Raw genomic sequence first — 17,808 nt, forward strand, 5'->3', positions numbered from 1 at the left:
TGGTATACAAGTAGTGGACTCGTTCTGGTCCTCCACACGTCTTCTTCTGTTTTCATGTGTTGAATTAATCCACCGGAAGACTGAGGTTTCTCTTCATCATCATCTTCAGTTTTCACTACAACAATATTAAAAGCAATGACTTCTTCCTCCTCTTCGTTCTTAATGTGTGGAGGTTCTTGTTTCTCCTGAGCCTGACTGGAACTTCACTCCTGCATCTCTTCTTTCACCAGCTGCTGGATGTCTGCAAGGACATTAACAGGGAGATAAACAATTAATTAATGAAAGGTTCACGTCAATGTTTTATTAGCATTTAAGATAAACTATAAGTAGCGTCAAAAATGTTTTTAAATCTTTCTAAAAACCTAGCAATTTCACATTAAATAAGCTAAATTGAGTGATAAAATAGTGTTTGTTACTTGTTTTGTCGCTCTAGAGTCTAGACCCTGCAGATCACCTGCTGTTGCTGCATCTAAAACTCTCTGCTGTTGAACTTGTTTGTTTTCTGCTGTGTGTCCGAGATATGCTGGTACCAAGATTGGACCTGGTTCTTCATTTATTTAATTAGCTAGTCTCCCTGAAAAACACACGCCCAAAATTAAGCCAAGTTAATAAAATATATCAAAGTAAATCTCCCATTGATGTAGAAACACATTATGTGGTTTTTTTTTTATCTTTGTTTGGCTAAAAGCAAAATTATACTTGTGAAACATCACATCCTTTTTTTTTATTTAAACTTACCAGACTTATGATTTTCAGTTGGCCGTTAAGCCCACAATGCACTGCGGTTGATTCGTCATCCGTAGTGTTGTGAGTCCAAAAGATATTTAGAACATTAACTTGCTCCAATTTCGCCTAAATAATTAAAAAAAGAAACATAACATTTGTTTAATTAAATATACAGTATATTCAATTCATTTATATTTTTATCAGTCGCGGAACGAAAGTTCTATTTAGTGATTCGACCGGATCCCAAAGACTGCAACACAGTGAAAGCAGAGAAAATGGCTGCTCTAAACCAACAAGCTTCTGTGTCCTTCGCTGTCGTTTCCAAAGCCAGCAGTATGTCTTCAGTCCAGAATCTCCGACAGTTCGTCAACGATCGTTTGGCTGTTGCTGCCCGAGAAATATTCGGAGTATTCGAGCAAACCGTGTCCGAGTTAGAGGAAGAAGTTGGTCGTCAGCGGAAACTGCTGGATGTGCTTCTGAAACCCGAGGTTCCTCAGCAGAAAAGAGGTTCGTACCCCCTTCACGGTACCACCTAAGAGAGTGGTCTTCTGTCGTGTGCTCTGGGAGTCTAGGAATGGAAAGAACCGAAACTAACGCTGGAGAAAACACCGATGCGTCAGTCCCATAAGGAGCTAAGGAGATTTAAAATATATTGTAATATAGATGAATATTTCCACAATAAAACACATGAAACTTACAGTTCAAAAGCTTCTGAACATTCAAATAAAGTCAGATCTTTGTCAACTAGTAAGGGTTTTATTAAATATGAATTCAAATATATTGTGATATTTTGAATGATACAAATACACTGTTCTTAGATGACAATATATCCATATTTCCACAGTAAATACATGAAACTTCACTTATAGTTCAAAACCTGCTGAACATTCAAATAAAGTAGGATTTTTCTCAACTATTAAGGTTTGTTTTTTATATTTAAATATAATAAAATACATTGTGCCCATACAGCTTTTAAAAAGCAAATGAAACATAATATTTCAGTACTTTTATTATGTCAACAACTGGAAATGCATTATTTTTCAAGTAAACAAAAGAATAAATTGTAATTATAACAGATAAGCAGAACAAATGTTTTCCTCTGCTTTTCTTCCTACAGTTCCACACATGTCTGCAGACTCTCGTCTCATCACGCGAGTCTCGCGTCGAATCAAGAACAGAAGTGTGTTTGGAATCAATTGAGAGAAAAAATACTGCTCCAGTTGGTACACATTGTCACTAAATATGAAAAAGATGAGAATATATAGTATAACACTTACTATTGTAAATTATTTGTTTTATTCGAAAGTATCGTCAACACATCTTATTGTTCACAGATCAAAAAAATATGACCTAATTATTATGAAAGATGAACATTTTATCTGCAAGGATGTGTGTAATCCTTTTTCTTTTTTTTCTCACAATGATTATATTTCGTACAGTGAACAATCATCTGAAAGACATGGGGCTTGAAAAAGCAAGCGTTTTGGAAATGTTGATTTATATGCTGATTCAGTCACCCAAGCGCACACAAGTACGCAAGTATATCTGGAGCTATAATGGAACATGTAGAGAAAACTCAAAACAGAAATATAAAGCCAATAAAATTTATTTTTAAAGTCACAGCACAGACAAAAACAAACATATAAAAGCAGATTAAATTCAACAGAAGTTAAATAACTTAGTGATGGTATTTTAAAAACTTGACTCAAGAAGTGAGATCAGTGAGCATAAACAGGACTACACAAGTATTAGAAAATGTATCTACATCTGGTATAAAAGCAGAATAAAAAAAAAAAGATTAGCAACTATGATCAATTCAGGAGAAATGCTTATGGCTTTTGGTTGTAGCTTAACTGTCATATATAACAATTACAAAATTAACATTCAATGTTTTAATGAGACAGTTTTTCTTTCAAACCTTCTTTGAGGTAAAATCATAGTTTGTTTTCAACTATTGAAACAGTGAAACAGGAAGAAGCAGTTTACCAGCTTTCTTCTGGTTATGTCTGATGACTGTTACAACTTTGAAAGTTGTATCTCGTCTTGTAAAATATCTTAAAAGGCTTGTGATAAAGACTGAGCTTAAAATAAATCTATGTCCCTGCAGGCTCCGAGCAGTCAGTGGTTAGTAATGAAGACGCTCCACCTGGTCTGCAGCAGTGGATCGGCTCTGGTCTGTACCAGGAGGATACAGAACTTCCACCTGCTGGAGTTCTAAAGGACAAGGAAACGGTCACAAAGATGCCATTCAATCTGGTTTATGTGAAGAGTGAAGATGACGACAATGAAGCTCAATCCTCACAGCTTTACAAGAGAGAGTTGGAGCCTCCAACAAGCAGCATCGCTGAACACATGAAAACAGAAGCCGATGAAGGCGACTATGGAGAACCAGCTAACTTCTTTGCTCCACTTCTGCCACCTGACCAGCAGAGGTCGCATTCATCAAATTCTGACACGGATGAAGGAGAAGACTGGAGAGAAATTACTATCACGCAGACCGGTTCGAACTTTGAGGAAAATCCAAAGGTCAATCAGAGGAGAATCGTAGATGAATCCCTGACTTGCTCTGGATGTGGCAGAAGTTGTTCCTCATGGTCTGGACTGACCCGGCATAAACAGAACTGCACCGGAGAAAAAACATTTTCTTGTTCATTCTGTGTTAAATGTTTCACCAAGAAAAGAACTCTGTTAAAACACCTTTCTATTCACACTGGGGTGAAACCATTTAGCTGCTCGGTGTGTGGAAAATGTTTTACTCAAAAGGGAAACCTAAAGACTCACATGAGAATACACACTGGGGAGAAACCCTTTTCCTGCACGGTATGTGGAAAGTGCTTTAGTGAGAGTGGCAACCTTAAGATGCACATGAGAATTCACACCGGGGAGAAGCCCTTTTGCTGCTCAGTGTGTGGAAAATGTTTTAATCAGGCAACACTCCTGAAGACCCACATGAGAAGACACACTGGAGAGAAACCGTTCAGCTGTTCGGTGTGTGGAAAGTGCTTTAGTGAGAGCGGAAACCTCAACATCCACATGAGAACACACACAGGAGAGAAACCTTTCTGTTGTTTAGTGTGTGGTAAATGTTTTAAGCAGAAAAGTAGTCTGAACACACACATGAAAGTTCATCAGATGAATTTGTAGTTAATCAAAGAAACCATAAGAAGACGAACAGAAGAAAAAACATGTATATTCTCAAATTCGTTCCTTTTTTACTCAGATCTTTTTTTAAGAATATATCACAGCTATTTATTTCTTTATTTATATTATATTATTAATTGTCATCAGCCTACCAAATCTAATCAATCTAGCATGTACTACGACCTTTGGGGTTTTGGGGACGGGAAGTGAAAAATGCCTTAAGATGGTGGTCTCTAGTGTCTTGATGTGACAGATCACTTCGGTGCATGAAAAAATGGGGGCGACACATTCCTATCATTAACATATTAGACAAATTTGCATTGATAATCCTATATATTTTGTTTCCATGGTTTGCCAAGCGGCTTCTCAATCACGCATTTTAATGCCCTTCAATTTTCGAATGATTTAATATCTTCAAGGCCATTTTTTCTCTAGGCCTTTATCAATGTACTGTGGCAAATGAGCTCTTGAAGTTTTGTTAACAGAGCTGCTGGTTTTTAGTTTAGCCTCCAGTGACAAGTCAACTGACCGTTGACAATTACCATCACAATAGAAAAACAAAACAAATGCCCATCAAGCAGAATTTCTATTTTGCGTCCTGTGCCTTGTAATAATAGTTTTTGTTCTTTTCTACCATGTGCCACAGACCCCAATTTACGGGTACATTCATGTGTAAAACCTGCAGTATGTCAACCATTCAAACAAACGCCTGTTGCTCGATCACTTTGCTGATTGAAAAGGTTCGATGTTTGAGGTCTGGGCATGAACCAATAACTGGATATCTCCACTGCGTGTGTGAAAACTGTTTACTGCTTACACTATATACTCAATAAATTCAAACTCTGTCATATTTAATGCACCTCTCCTCTCAGGGGGAGGCTGCAGCCATTGTTTTTAAATCTAAAAATGTAACAATTGTTTTGAAAGTGCTTGATTTGTATCATCTTTTTCATTTTTATATGGTGGGTGTTTCTGCTACACACAACACTTAATGTGTGAGCTTCTGCATATTTTCTATCAATGCTTTTGTATCCTATTATTGCAGTTTAAAGGTTAAAAATAAAGTCTTTGGTGCTTTCTCTTGCCTGTCTCTTGAAGTTTGTGGATTTAGTTTAAGGTGATAATAATTTGATAATCGCTGATATCAGGACTCCACAGCTGCTTTTATTTAGAACAAAAAAAAAGAAAATTGACAATTCTTGTTTAGTTTTCTTCTTTTATTTCTGCAAGCCCAATGGTTAAAATATTCACAACCCCTTTTTAAATCATATTTAAAAGAAGAGGGTCTACGATTGCCATTTTTACTCTCTGTTCATCCACTTTTTTGACCCCGAAAAAAATCTGATACCTATTTTGTCCTTGACTAGTGTTTGATTTCAAGCATACTGTGAGTGCAGGACAGTGCTAGTGATAGACCGACGTGTCAATTTCCTTACTTGAGTCAATACTCTCCTTGAATATTCTATCCAATTCTGACCCAATCTAGAAAAAAAATAAGTTAAACAGATGAATGGATGAATATTCGTTTAATGTGAATTCAAACAATATAACATCTAGATCCAGTTTATTTCTTATATTAATTGTGTATTTTCATTTTATTTTTTCTTTCAACAAAGTACATCACTTTTCACCTTACATGACTATAAACGTTGCAGCAGCTCAGTCCAACGTAAAGAGCACATAGAACTTTTTTTTCCTTTAGCAAAAAAAAAGGACAGACGAGGCGCAAACAAAAGAATCTAAAGAATGGAATGTCATTTTTTTTAAATATCACAAAGCATGGACAGAAGACATGAGCATAGATGCCACCGGTGGAGAATCAACATTACTGGTCAACTCATCCGGTAACAAAGCATCTCATCTAATTAACTTACTATCCACCTGTGGATTCTGAGGGGTGACAGACAAATCAAGTTTGAAAAAAAATATGGTTTTCTGTTCAAGCAAATATTACCATTTTATATTTGTGATTAGTCACAGAATTAAAAAAAAAATCTGTTTCGATTGATAGCAAGTGTCTCTTAATTCGCCTTTCAATACAACAAAAAAGAATCAGACAGTCGAAAATAATAGCAGCTGAGCTCAGTCTCAACCATAACCTTGACCTGTTGATTTGTTAACTTTCTGATAGGTTTCCCTCACTCAGAGCATGTGAAGGGTTTCCTCCAGTATGGACTCTCATGTGTCTTGTCAGATGTCCACTCCAAGTAAAACACTTTCCACAAATCGAGCAAGCAAAAGGTTTCTCTCCTGTGTGTATTTTCATGTGTTTCTTTAGGTAGCTCGTTACTGTAAAACATTTCCTACAAACTGGGCAGGAGGTCGTTTTTTCTCCCGAGTGTATCATCATATGAAACTTCAAGTGGTTTCCACATCGATATGCTTTACCACATTCTGCGCAGCAAAAGGGTTTTTCCCCTGTGTGTATTCTCATGTGGTCCCTCAAATGTTTTTGCTGACTAAAACATTTCCCGCATTCTGAGCAGGCGAAAGGTCTCTCTCCAGAGTGACTACGCATGTGAATCTTAATTTGTGCTCGTCTTGTGAAACATTTACCACAAACCGAGCATGTAAACGACCCCCCACTGCATGTGGTTTGGTGCTGCGTCAGCCCAGACTTGGAATAACAAACTTTGCCACATCCTGAGCAAATTAGAGATTTCTGATCGACTCTTTGGTCAGAGTTTGAACCTGACTGAGCGTTCTTGGCGTTCCTCCAGTCTTCACTGTCGTCCGTTTCCGATTCCGAGGAGAGGGACTTCCGGAAGTCACAGAGAAGATCTGGATTTAGACAGTCGCCTGGTTCTGGTTCTACACAGTTGTCTTCAGTTTTCGTGTGTTGAGTTGAGGTGCTGGTGGTCTCGTCGTCTCTCTGTGAGGACTGTGCTTCATCTGCATCATCTTCACACTTCACCACCACAATGTTGAACATTGTGACATCTTCCTCCTCCTCCTCCTCTTTAATGAATGGGGTTTCTGGTTCTTCATGGGCCGGGCAGGAGAACCGAAGAGTCTGTTCCTGTTTCAGGTCTGCAGTTCCACAAAAAGAAAAATAATCATAAACATGGCAAAAAACAAGAGGAAACAAACAAATGATTAAATCACTTGTGAAACATTTGACATATTTCCAGCATGTTGTTCAAATCAAATAGTTATTCTCAATTATTGAAATATGATTAACCAGCATTTATAAATAACAATGTATTATTGGAAAAAAATAAATCTAAATTGACTAAACTGTGTTTGTTGTCATTTGTGTGAGTGTCTGTCCTCTTAAGAAGAGAAGAAGTGAGGCCTGTGTCTGTAGATCGACAGGCTGCGTTCTTCAGATTGATGTTTGGAAAATGTAATAAAAGTCTTCCTCATAGTGATCCATAATAATTATTTTTGCTGTTAGTACGAGCAAAACAAGCTACAATAATTGTTTTAAATCAGTGTGTAAATCTACAAGCAACTACCACAGTGTCTGAGTATAAGGTAATTGTTAAGTAGTGTAAATACACAGCAATGACTGTCTCGAAATATCATTGTGTATTAAATGATAATTAACAATGATCAGAATCTGTCAAATCTGTAGATCCAATGATGTCTTTTTCCAACCAGATTACGGAATCTTTTTCAACATCGGCTAGATGGTGACAAGATTGTTTGACCTTCAAGGACCCTTGTATTTTGTAAACTTGTGTTTTTGTATTGTAAAATGAAATTCAAGTAAAGTTGTGTCGTGACTGTGCATATTATATATCGGGATTATACTTAAATTAGAGGGGAAACACATTATCGACATTATGGGTGTTTACATCATGATAATAATAAAAATAAAACGTAATGTCCGAAATTGTGTCCAAAATACTATAAATCTATGCTCGTTTCACTTGAACGAACCTCTCTGGTCTGACTGCACCGCAGCTTCCAGGTCCACATCGTCTCTGTACTGCCGAGCCATCTTTAGTTGTTTCTCTTTCACAGCTGAACCGCCCGAGAGTCTGATCTAAACACGTCTGTTTATTTGGGAACCGAAGCTCAAATTTAGCAAAGATCCCTGGAATGTTAACTTCCGCTGGTGTAACACGTAGAGGTTCCGGGCGCGTCGGCGAATGATAGTTCCGCTTTCTTGTGACTCTAAGTAATAATAATCGATTGTTTCTCCATCGCGGCCGAAGTGTCATTTTGCCTGATCAGGATTATGTGTCGTTTAATTTCGTCCGAACCTTCAACTGAATGAGATTCTTTTGTGTGTTACTTCTGCCTGTGTCACACTTTAAGCTTCTGACCGCGTCAGTGAAGATAGTTCCGCCTCTCGCTTCTTTGTAATAGAAACGTGTTGTAAATCAAGACTAATCCCAGAAAAAAATCGTTTTCATATCGAAGGAGAGAATATTAGGAGAGTTTAAATAAAAACAGAGAAATTTCCCCAAAGATTAATAATGAGAATTTGTTTTACTTAGTGTCGTCCTCTGCTAATGTTTCTTCAGTTTTAAAGACATCTTGTATATAAATTGTTTTTTGTTTATTTTTTAAACACTGTGTGAGTTTCAAAATATTGTTTTTCATGATATAACTGAAATTAAATTGAAGCTTTAATATATCTCTCTTTGCAGGCACAAATCATGTGAAAGAAATAAAGTGAAGAGAGAAAATCATGAAGAACAAAACATGTGTTTATCTTATGAGGGGCAGATAAACACATTCATGTGGGCCTGTGTCTGTTCCAAGCCTTTGAAAACATAAAACCTCTCAAAAATCAATGATTGCCTTGGATTCCAAGGTTTTTCATAAATTCTAAGAGGGAGCTTGAATGTTGGTGCACATTACTACTAAAGACACAAAAAACATGATCAAATACACCTTTATTTATTACATTTGTTGTGAGATGATTTTAACAAAAACTTTTTAAATGTGAAACCATCTTAAATTCGGTATCACTAGATCGCAGTGGTTCCGTTCAGCAACTCACAAAGAAGAAGTTAAAATAAAGAGCAGTGTTTAAACATTGAAAGGGGTTTTCTTGTCTTGACCAGTGACAATGATATTTTCACAACAACATTATTTGATCTGTGATTATATTAAAATATAATACACTATTAATTGCCTAAAAAGCACTAAAAAGTTGCAAACATTAAATTACTTATTCCAAGTATGTTTAGATAAGACAAACCAAGAAGTAAAACGTAATGCTGATTGAGGTCAAATATCTTCTAGATACATGATACTTGTATTTAGTTTTTTACATAAATTTCATGCTTAGAAAATGATCTGGAATTTAAAGGTATCCTTTTCCTTTCTATGTCAAAATGTCATCTAGTGGGAAAACAATGTGCATTAAGTCAGTTGGTCAAATAGTTCATACAGAGCAGAACAGATGAGCTAAAAAAAAAAACAGACAAAGGCGGAAACCCCAAAACCATTTTTGAATCGATCTGAAATGCCAAGTGAGCTAGTAGTAAAATCTAAGAAAATGGGACCTATGTTATGTCCTTAAAAAGGTCACAAGGGAGGAAACTAAGGGTCAACAAGGATTTCCACATATTTCACAAAGAAAAAGGCTACTGATCTTCTCCTGTGTGCCGAGCTGAGTGAGCCTCCAGATAAGCCTTCTTTGTGAAACATTTCCCACAGATTGAGCAGCTGAACTGTTTTTGTCCTGTGTGGGTCCTCATGTGAGTCTTTAGATGTTGACTCTGACTGAAAGATCTTGTGCATTCTAAACAACTAAACGGTTTCTCTCCTGTGTGACTTCTCATGTGAGCTTTAAGATGCTCTGACTGTTTAAAACCTTTCCCACATTGTGAACAGATAAATGGTTTTTCTCCGGTGTGAATCCTCATATGGGCCTTCAGGTGATTTTTCATTTGAAAACATTTCCCACATTCTGTACAGAAAAATGGTTTCTCTCCTGTGTGACTCTTCATGTGATCTGTCAGATGTCCTCTCCGATTAAAACACTTCCCACAAACTGAACAGTCATATGGTTTTTCGCCTGTGTGACTTTTCAGGTGGATTGTCACTTGGAATTTACGTTTATAACATTTACCACATTCTGGACAACTGAACGGTTTCTCTCCAGTATGAATTCTCATATGCGCTATTAGATCGTGCCTCTCAAGAAAACACTTTCCACATTCTGTGCAGTCAAAAGGTTTAATTCCGATGTGAATTCTCATGTGCTTCATCAGATGTCCACTCCGATTGAAGGATTTCCCACAGTGTGAGCAGGAGAACGGTCTTTCCCCAGTGTGAATCCTTGCATGTGTCTTGAGACATCCTCTACTAGTGAAGCTTTTTTCACACACCAAACAGGAGAAAGATTTCCCGCCTTTGCATGTTTTTTTGTGCAAACTCAGTCCAGTTTTAGAGAAACATGTTTTACCACACACCAAACAGACCAGTGATTTCTGAGTCTCTTTCTTCTCAGAGTCTGCTTGACTTTCCCCTTTTTCCCTCCTGTCCTCGCTGTCTTCAGTTTCAGATTCAGAGGGCGACAACCTATCCTGGTCACATTTTGGTTCTGGATCAAAACAGCTGGCGTGTTCTGGTTCTTCACTGCCTTTGCCATCAGCTTCAATTTTCATGTTCTCAGTGCAGCAGATGGTTCTCGGCTCCTCGTCCCCATGATCGAGCAGTGGGGGCTGATCTTCCTCCTTTACATCTTCACTCTTCAATACCACAATGTTAATGTTGGTGACATCTCCCTCCTCCTCTTCCTCTTTTACATGGGTAGCTTCTGGTTCCTCCTGGTCAAGACTGCAGCTCCATTCTGTAAAGACATCCCTATCACTGTCATGGTTATTTAAATAAATATTTAAATGTATGTCTGTTTTCATTAATAAACATAAAAATCGAATAAAAATTCACAACATAGCTCACAACTTTATTAATATCACACCTTCTAATAAATGTAACGACTTTAACCTGAGACAAGAAAGACGTTTAAGCTGATAAAGACATTTTCCTATATTATTTTATTTTTCAATTTACATAAAGATTTCATAAAAGTGAATCCTTTAAACTGAAAAGACAAACCACAGACATTCAACAATCACAGTCAAATGTGACAGTGTTTAGAAAGAAGCTCTTATTCTGTTGATGCTCCCACCGTTATGTTACAGAAACATTTAAGCACAATGAAATGGTACTGAGTCTCACAAAATAAGGGTTAGGAATACGTTTACAAGATGAAGAAACTTACATTTTGTGTTGCCAAAAACAACATTATCAGACTCACAAAGCTAGTTTAGCTCGAAGTCAAAGTAAAGTGTCTAATTCGGAAACTTAACCAAACGGGTTAAAGAACGAAAATAATTAACTGAACACAAAATAGTTGGTCGGATTCTCTCCGTCGTTAAAAAGGTCTGTTTGAGAGTCTATGGGTGTAACTTGACGAACCTTTTTTGACCGCCTGGTCCGCGGTTTCCCGAAACACAGCCAGAACTTCGTGCTGCGTGTCCATCGTAATTTGGTTTACCAATCCATGTCTAATATTCTTATCTGGAAACAGCACTGGTAATATTTGGAACGAATCGTGGATTCTACGAAGCGGATTTGACTGTTTACTTCCGCTGGTGTCACATTGTTTGGTTCCGACAAATGGAGGCGAGAGTTCCGCTGTTTGTCAAATAGACTTCTGCGTTCATTGAAAATGTGTTTTTTATTTAAATATGTTTGAAAGAAATTGGAGAAGAAAGGGAGACAAGAGAGATTCATCGGGAACAAAGGGAAAGAAAACACTGGAACGATACATTCCAGCAGGCGGAACCTGAAAGTAAGTAATTTATATGATATTTATATGAGTGCTCTTCCAGACCAGGGTCACAAAGCGCATAAACGATCAAAACAATACCAAATAAAATATATACTTCAAAAGATTAAGACACATAAGACAACCACGGAAGTCTCAGAAAATCAAGGAAAAGCCTGCACAAATAAAAATGTATTAAGATGTTTCTTGAAGGAGTCAGTAGATCATCAAACACAGAGAGAGAGGAAGATCGTTCCAAAGCTTAGGAGCAACAGCCTGAAAGGATTTCTCTCCTCTGGTCCTGAACCGTGTCCGAGGAACCATCAGCAGATTCTGATCCACAGACCTCAGAGCCAAAGCTGGGGTGAAAGGCTGGATCAGATCACTGATGTAAGGAGGAGTCTGACCATGAATAGCTCTGCAGTGGAGATGAGTTCTTGTGCTCAGAGTGTGGGAAGTGTTTTTCAAACAGGGTACAATTTAAATTCCACATGAGAATTCACATTACAGGTAAACCTATTAGCTGCCCCGGAAAGTAAAAAATCATACGGTCAGCGAAAACATCTTAAGAAACACATGAGAATACACTTGGGTGAAAAACCATACAGTGTGTGGCAAACGTTTTCGGTGGGGTAACCAAATTAAGTGTCATATGAGTGCTCACACAGGAGAAACACTCTCCGGCTCACACTGTGGAACGTCTTTTTAAATTGACAAGTAAGTATCTTAAGAAAAACATGACACTGCACTGACACTTGTTTGTGGAAAACCTTTCACAGGAGAGAGACCGTTCTCTTGCACTCTTTGTGGCAAGTGTTTCAATCGAAAAGAATACATGAAGACCCACATGAGAAGTCACACGGGAGAGAAGCCTTTCTGCTGTTCCGAGTGCAATTTTACTCAGAGAGAGCATCTGAAGAGACACATGAGAATTCACATTGGGGTAAAACCCTTCGAGTGTTCAGAATGTGGAAAGTGCTTTAGTGAGAGGCACGATCTGATGACGCATTTAATAATTCAACAACAAGAGATCAACAACAAGAGAGAAAGATGTTATCGATAATGTCCAGAATTCTCAAGAGAAAATCAGTTCGCCAAATTTCAGGTGAAAACAGGATTATTTTTGGATTTCTTTCTGTAAGAAACCTGAAACAATTGCTGAAATGAGAGCAGAAATTGAATAAGAATGTGCTTAAACACCAGAGTAAATGTTGCTGGTACGTTTGTCGGTTCATTTCTCCAAGATATGAAAAGTGTATTGAACAGAACAGAAACCAGTTTGAGCGCTTGATGTGAACTCATCATGATATGAACATTCTGCCATCGGCCCAAGTAGCTTCTATCTTATAAAAGTTCATTTTATATGTTTTTTGTATATTCTACTCTCAAATTCTTAAAATGTGTATTCTTTGTCTCAACCTTTTACACAATTCAAAATACATAAATTGAATAAGTTATAACTATTCAAAGAGTGTAAACATTATTTATGGACACCCTGTATATACTGACAATAAATCTCCATGATTGCTCGTAGTTTCTCAGACCGACACCCACCAATGTAAGCCCAGAGAGGAACCAACCTTCTATTGTGTCTGTGACACGACTGAGAGAGGAAAGAAATAAGTGACGTGAAATTCATTTTAAATGTCTACAGACATGTTGAACTGAATGCAGAAAATGCTCAGGAGAAACGGCAATTTGAAAATATCTTTACATGCAAAGAGGGATACGAAATTAGCCAAATCTTATTTTTTATTTAATTCGACTGTAAAAGAATAGTAGCTGGTGTTGTGCTTTTAAATGCAGTGACACACACTCAACAGCAGGTAGCGGTCTTGAACCAGACATTAGCCGCAAACCTACAGAAGCAACAAAGAAGATCAGTTTCCGCTAATGGTTCCACAACAGATAATCGGAGGTGGAGGTTTTTTTTGTGAATCCTCGCAGTGATCCATCGACAGGGGAGAGAGTCTTCTCCGGGTACTCTCAGACTGCATCTCTTGAACGACATGTTTGTGAAGAAAGAAGGTAAAAAAAAACTAAAATAAACTCAAGTTAGACTGACGCTGCGGCTAATGGCTTTAGGTTGTTCGAATAACTTTTAATACAACACAACCGACATTTAAGATCACGGATAACCCCCCAATGTCCCAGTAAGATTCGATTTACGTCTGATAAGATTGTAAATAGTGTGTTAGGACACCTCTTTGTCACTGGGGAAGGTTTGAACTACAACCTTAAAGCCACAGAAAACGTTAACTGTATATGTATATCATCGATACGGTTTATAAAACTCTACCAAAAAATGCTTTACTTCAGCTCAGATATGTCCCACTTATCAGAAACAAGGAATCGAACCGGTGACGTCAGAACGGAGCCTTCGTTTAGTGAACTGACAGATTCATTTTTGCACTGTTGTAGCGGGAGCGACAATATTTAGTTGTGTGTGTGTGTTTAAGTTGCCATGGAGAAAATGGCAAAATAGTTTCTCGAGTTAAAACAAAAAGTCTAACGATAAATCAAATTATATGTTGATGTTAGTAAGTAAGTAAGTAAGTAAGTAATATATATTTATATAGCGCTTTTCGAGACCAGGGTCACAAAGCACTTTAACAATCAAAACAATACTCAAAACAGTACATACTTCAAAGATCAAGACAACACCGAGAACAACACAGGAGTTCGAGAAATTCAAGGAAAAGCCTGCACAAATAGAAACGTCTTAAGATGTTTCTTAAAGGAGTCAGTAGACTCCATCAAGCGCAAAGAGAGAGGAAGATTGTTCCAAAGCTTAGGAGCAACAGCCTGAAAAGATTTCTCTCCTCTGGTCCTGAGCCGTGTGCGTGGAACCATAAGTAGATTCTGATCCACAGACCTCAGAGCCCGAGCTGGGGTGTAAGGCTGGATCAGATCAGTGATGTAAGGAGGAGCCTGACCATGAATAGCTCTGAAAGTAAGAACCAGAATTTTAAAGTTGATCCTGAAAGAAACTGGAAGCCAGTGAAGTGTTTTAAGGACCGGAGAAATGTGAGTTCTTCTACTAGAGCGGGTCAGAATTCTCGCTGCAGAGTTCTGAATCAACTGCAGGCGAGACAGCTCCTTCTTGTTAAGACATGAAAACAAACTGTTACAATAGTCCAGACGAGAAGAAACAAACGCATGGATTACAAGCTCCAGATCATGTTGTGACAGCATTTTCCTAAGTTTAGAGATTTTTCTCAGTTGAATGAAACAGTTTCTGGTCAGTTTTCTACAGTGTTGAACAAGAGACATGTCTTTATCAAATACAACACCCAGGTTTCTCAGGCTCAGTTTGACAGACTGACCTAAGTCACCCAAGTACTGACTCAACCCTGGAATCGTATCATCAGGAGCAATCACCAGAGTTTCAGTTTTGTCCACATTAAGCTGTAAAGTGTTTTCACTCAGCCATTGTTTGATTTCTAGCAAACAATTGACTAAGCTGTTCAGCCTTTGGGGCTCAGTTGGGTCAAAAGAGCAGTAGAGCTGGATGTCATCAGCAAAAATGTGATAAGAAACATCTGGAAATCTCTGAATGATTTTACCAAGGGGAATCAAGTACAGCAAAAACAATAAAGGACCCAGAACAGAACCTTGAGGGACTCCACACAACAGATCTGCCGATTCAGACCTCATTTGATTGGCAGATACACTAAAACTGCGCCCAGAAAGAGTAGTGTAACTGGGTCAACTCTAACTAATGCAACTTTTTTGACAACATCCTTATAAGTGTATTTTATTATAAGCAGGACATTTCACAAAATGAATACAATGTGGTTTGAAATTATATATATATTTTAGTATTTGTTTCTCACAACAAGGCTCAGATACGGACAGCTACTAAGTATATGTTGTCTTTAGGATGGCATTAACTCATTTAATTTGACTGAACAACACAACACAAAGGACAATTAGTAACTATAAATGCAAAAACACAGAGTAAGTTTCAAACTAGCAAAGAAAAAGGCAAGACTGGCACAAAACACATGAACATTAACGGATGAAACAAGGAAAATGCATGCACAAAAATACATTTAAATGATCGGCCTGATCATCCAGGCTCTATATCAATTTTCTTGTGAAGTTGCTTCACAATGTCAGTTCCAACCTGATGCTGTGATCAAAGGAACCACTGTGTATTAATGTAAATCTAGTTAAGACTTTGACGTGGCTCAACTGCCCTGGAACAGGGAACTGCTGCAGGGAAACAGGAAGTTGATGCTTGGTTATTCTCAGTGAAGACAATTATTTTAATGATCATTAGTTATGCTATAATCACGCGACGTAACTTTGTCAGCCAGTTACATAAGCTTTACACCTCAGGCACCAAAACCTTTCACACAATAAAAAATGTTTTAATGTCTGGTATGATCTTATAGTGAAAACTGCTTTATTTAACTCTTGGTCATAAGCAGCAGAGTTGTTCACCGATTCAAGTGTTTGTGTGTCTGCAGATGTTCAGCAACCGCTGGTGAAGGAAGAAGAAGGTACTTCTGAGCAGCAGGAGTGCAGCTCCAGCCTGAGTAATGAGAAACAAGAACATCATCTCATTAAAGAAGAACCAGAAGAGAAAGAGGTTTCGACCAAACCCTCTTTTGCCTCTGTTGATGTAAAGATTGAAGAAGATGAGGACGAGTCTCCAACCAGTAGCTTGACTGAACATGTTGAAACGGAATCTGATGAAGCCACCAGCTCTGAGAGTTCCCTCTCCTCTGAGTCTGACACCGATGACAGTGAAGACTGGAGAGAAACCAGCAACACTCGATCAGCTTCAAAGTCTGTGGAGAATGCTGGTCAGAGATCACTCCGTTCTGGACGTGGGAGAAATTATAAACGCAAAACATCCTGCTGTGGAAACTTGACTTGTTCTGTTTATGGAAAATGTTTGGAAAGGAGAAAGCATCTGAAGGCCTGCAAGAGAATCCGCAATGAAGAAAAATCTTTTAGCTGCCATCAGTGTACCAAGTGTTTTGCAAAGAAAGATGCCCTGAAAGCTCATATGATTATTCATACTGGAGCGAAACCTTTCATCTGCCCCCAATGTGGTAAATGTTTCACACAGAAGGGGAACCTGATGGCACACATGAGAATCCACACTGGAGAAAAACCTTTCAACTGCTCCCAGTGTGGTAAATGTTTCTCTCAGAAGAGCACTCTGATAGAACACGTGAGAATTCACAGTGGAGAAAAACCTTTTACCTGCTCTCAGTGTGGCAAAGGTTATACACGGAAAGAAATTCTGAAGAAACACATGAGAGTTCACACTGGAGAAAAAGCGTTCACCTGCCCGTACTGTGAAAAACGGTTTACGCAAAGAAATAATTTAAGGGAACATATGAGAAACCACACAGGAGAAAAACCTTTAACCTGCTCTGAGTGTGGTAAATGTTTTGCAAAGAGATATGCACTGAAGAAACACATGACTGTTCATGAGGTTGTCTCGCCATCAAATACCTAATTCTTTGTTTCAAAAGTAAGTTTTAGCATCTTGAAATATGTACTCGGTGAGACAGTGATGGGAAAGTCAACCTATGTGTTATACTAGCTGCTTATCCATCCACAGTACAACCATTTTCCTTATGTTGGAAAACAAATCTGCTCTTTCTAGCTTCATGGATCGTGGAGGAGGTTGTATTATTACTCTGTAATATATCATAGGAGATCTCAGGACTGAAGTTTAAGACTTGATTCACTTTTATTTCTGATTCAGATCAATGTGAAAATATCATTGTTTAAAATGTTTTCAATCGAATGCTTTTATGAACACTAATAACTGGAACATTCTCATAACTTAAGCCATTGTCACCACAGGAAGCAACTGGAATGTGCCTGATCAAGAGAAACAACAAATCTGAACACACTTGTGAGTTTGTTTAGCATGCAGGAGAGTTTGCGAAAAACTCATGAGTTTGGATAGTTCACTCAGCTGATAATTTGATACGAGTTTTTTTAATTTTGTTTGAATTTTTTCCGACAACAAAAAACAGAAATTCGACGCCTAAATTAACCAACAATGCCTGATGAGCATCCAAACAGATGTGTATTTCTGTGATACATTGTTTGTTTTGTCTTTTTTTTTCTAAATCACATTCTAGAATCCAAATCTTGCATGCCACATAAATAGAAACAAACTAAATAAAATGATATTTCTTGCTGCATTAATGCAGTTCAACATAGTTAGT

General features: G+C 37.8%; 3 protein-coding genes across 3 annotated transcripts; 1 reads left to right on the top strand and 2 right to left on the bottom strand.

The window, feature by feature from the left end:
* Positions 1–1,001: 1,001 nt before the first annotated feature.
* LOC148087746 (uncharacterized) lies at positions 1,002–17,802 on the top strand. Its single transcript, XM_087799358.1, has 5 exons — positions 1,002–1,233; positions 2,834–3,866; positions 12,078–12,115; positions 12,385–12,548; positions 16,086–17,802. The coding sequence occupies exons 1-5, from the start codon at positions 1,002–1,004 to the stop codon at positions 17,082–17,084; spliced, it is 2,466 nt and encodes an 821-aa protein (XP_087655484.1). The 3' UTR covers positions 17,085–17,802.
* LOC148087747 (uncharacterized) lies at positions 5,296–7,895 on the bottom strand. The gene is made up of 2 exons (XM_087790679.1): positions 7,753–7,895; positions 5,296–6,897 (listed from the first exon to the last, which is right to left on the bottom strand). Exons 1-2 carry the CDS (start codon positions 7,811–7,813, stop codon positions 5,984–5,986), a joined length of 975 nt encoding a protein of 324 aa, XP_087646805.1. The 5' UTR covers positions 7,814–7,895; the 3' UTR covers positions 5,296–5,983.
* Positions 8,783–11,394, bottom strand: LOC148087748 (uncharacterized). The gene is made up of 2 exons (XM_087790370.1): positions 11,254–11,394; positions 8,783–10,624 (listed from the first exon to the last, which is right to left on the bottom strand). The coding sequence occupies exons 1-2, from the start codon at positions 11,315–11,317 to the stop codon at positions 9,414–9,416; spliced, it is 1,275 nt and encodes a 424-aa protein (XP_087646496.1). The 5' UTR covers positions 11,318–11,394; the 3' UTR covers positions 8,783–9,413.
* Positions 17,803–17,808: the final 6 nt, after the last annotated feature.

The sequence above is a fragment of the Callionymus lyra genome, chromosome 1 (assembly GCF_982586985.1).
Source record: "Callionymus lyra chromosome 1, fCalLyr1.hap1.1, whole genome shotgun sequence".
Classification (NCBI taxonomy): Eukaryota; Metazoa; Chordata; class Actinopteri; order Syngnathiformes; family Callionymidae; genus Callionymus; species Callionymus lyra.

Coding starts and splice junctions, on each gene's coding strand:
- LOC148087746 (XM_087799358.1), top strand. CDS start 1,002: ATGGCTGCTCTAAACCAACAAGCTTCTGTGTCCTTCGCTGTCGTTTCC. Junction 12,116..12,384: donor CATGAGAATTCACATTACAG/GTAAACCTATTA, acceptor AACCTTTCACAG/GAGAGAGACCGTTCTCTTGC. Junction 12,549..16,085: donor ACATGAGAATTCACATTGGG/GTAAAACCCTTC, acceptor TCTGCAGATGTT/CAGCAACCGCTGGTGAAGGA.
- LOC148087747 (XM_087790679.1), bottom strand. CDS start 7,813: ATGGCTCGGCAGTACAGAGACGATGTGGACCTGGAAGCTGCGGTGCAG. Junction 6,898..7,752: donor GGTGCAGTCAGACCAGAGAG/GTTCGTTCAAGT, acceptor GTGGAACTGCAG/ACCTGAAACAGGAACAGACT.
- LOC148087748 (XM_087790370.1), bottom strand. CDS start 11,317: ATGGACACGCAGCACGAAGTTCTGGCTGTGTTTCGGGAAACCGCGGAC. Junction 10,625..11,253: donor GGACCAGGCGGTCAAAAAAG/GTTCGTCAAGTT, acceptor ATGTCTTTACAG/AATGGAGCTGCAGTCTTGAC.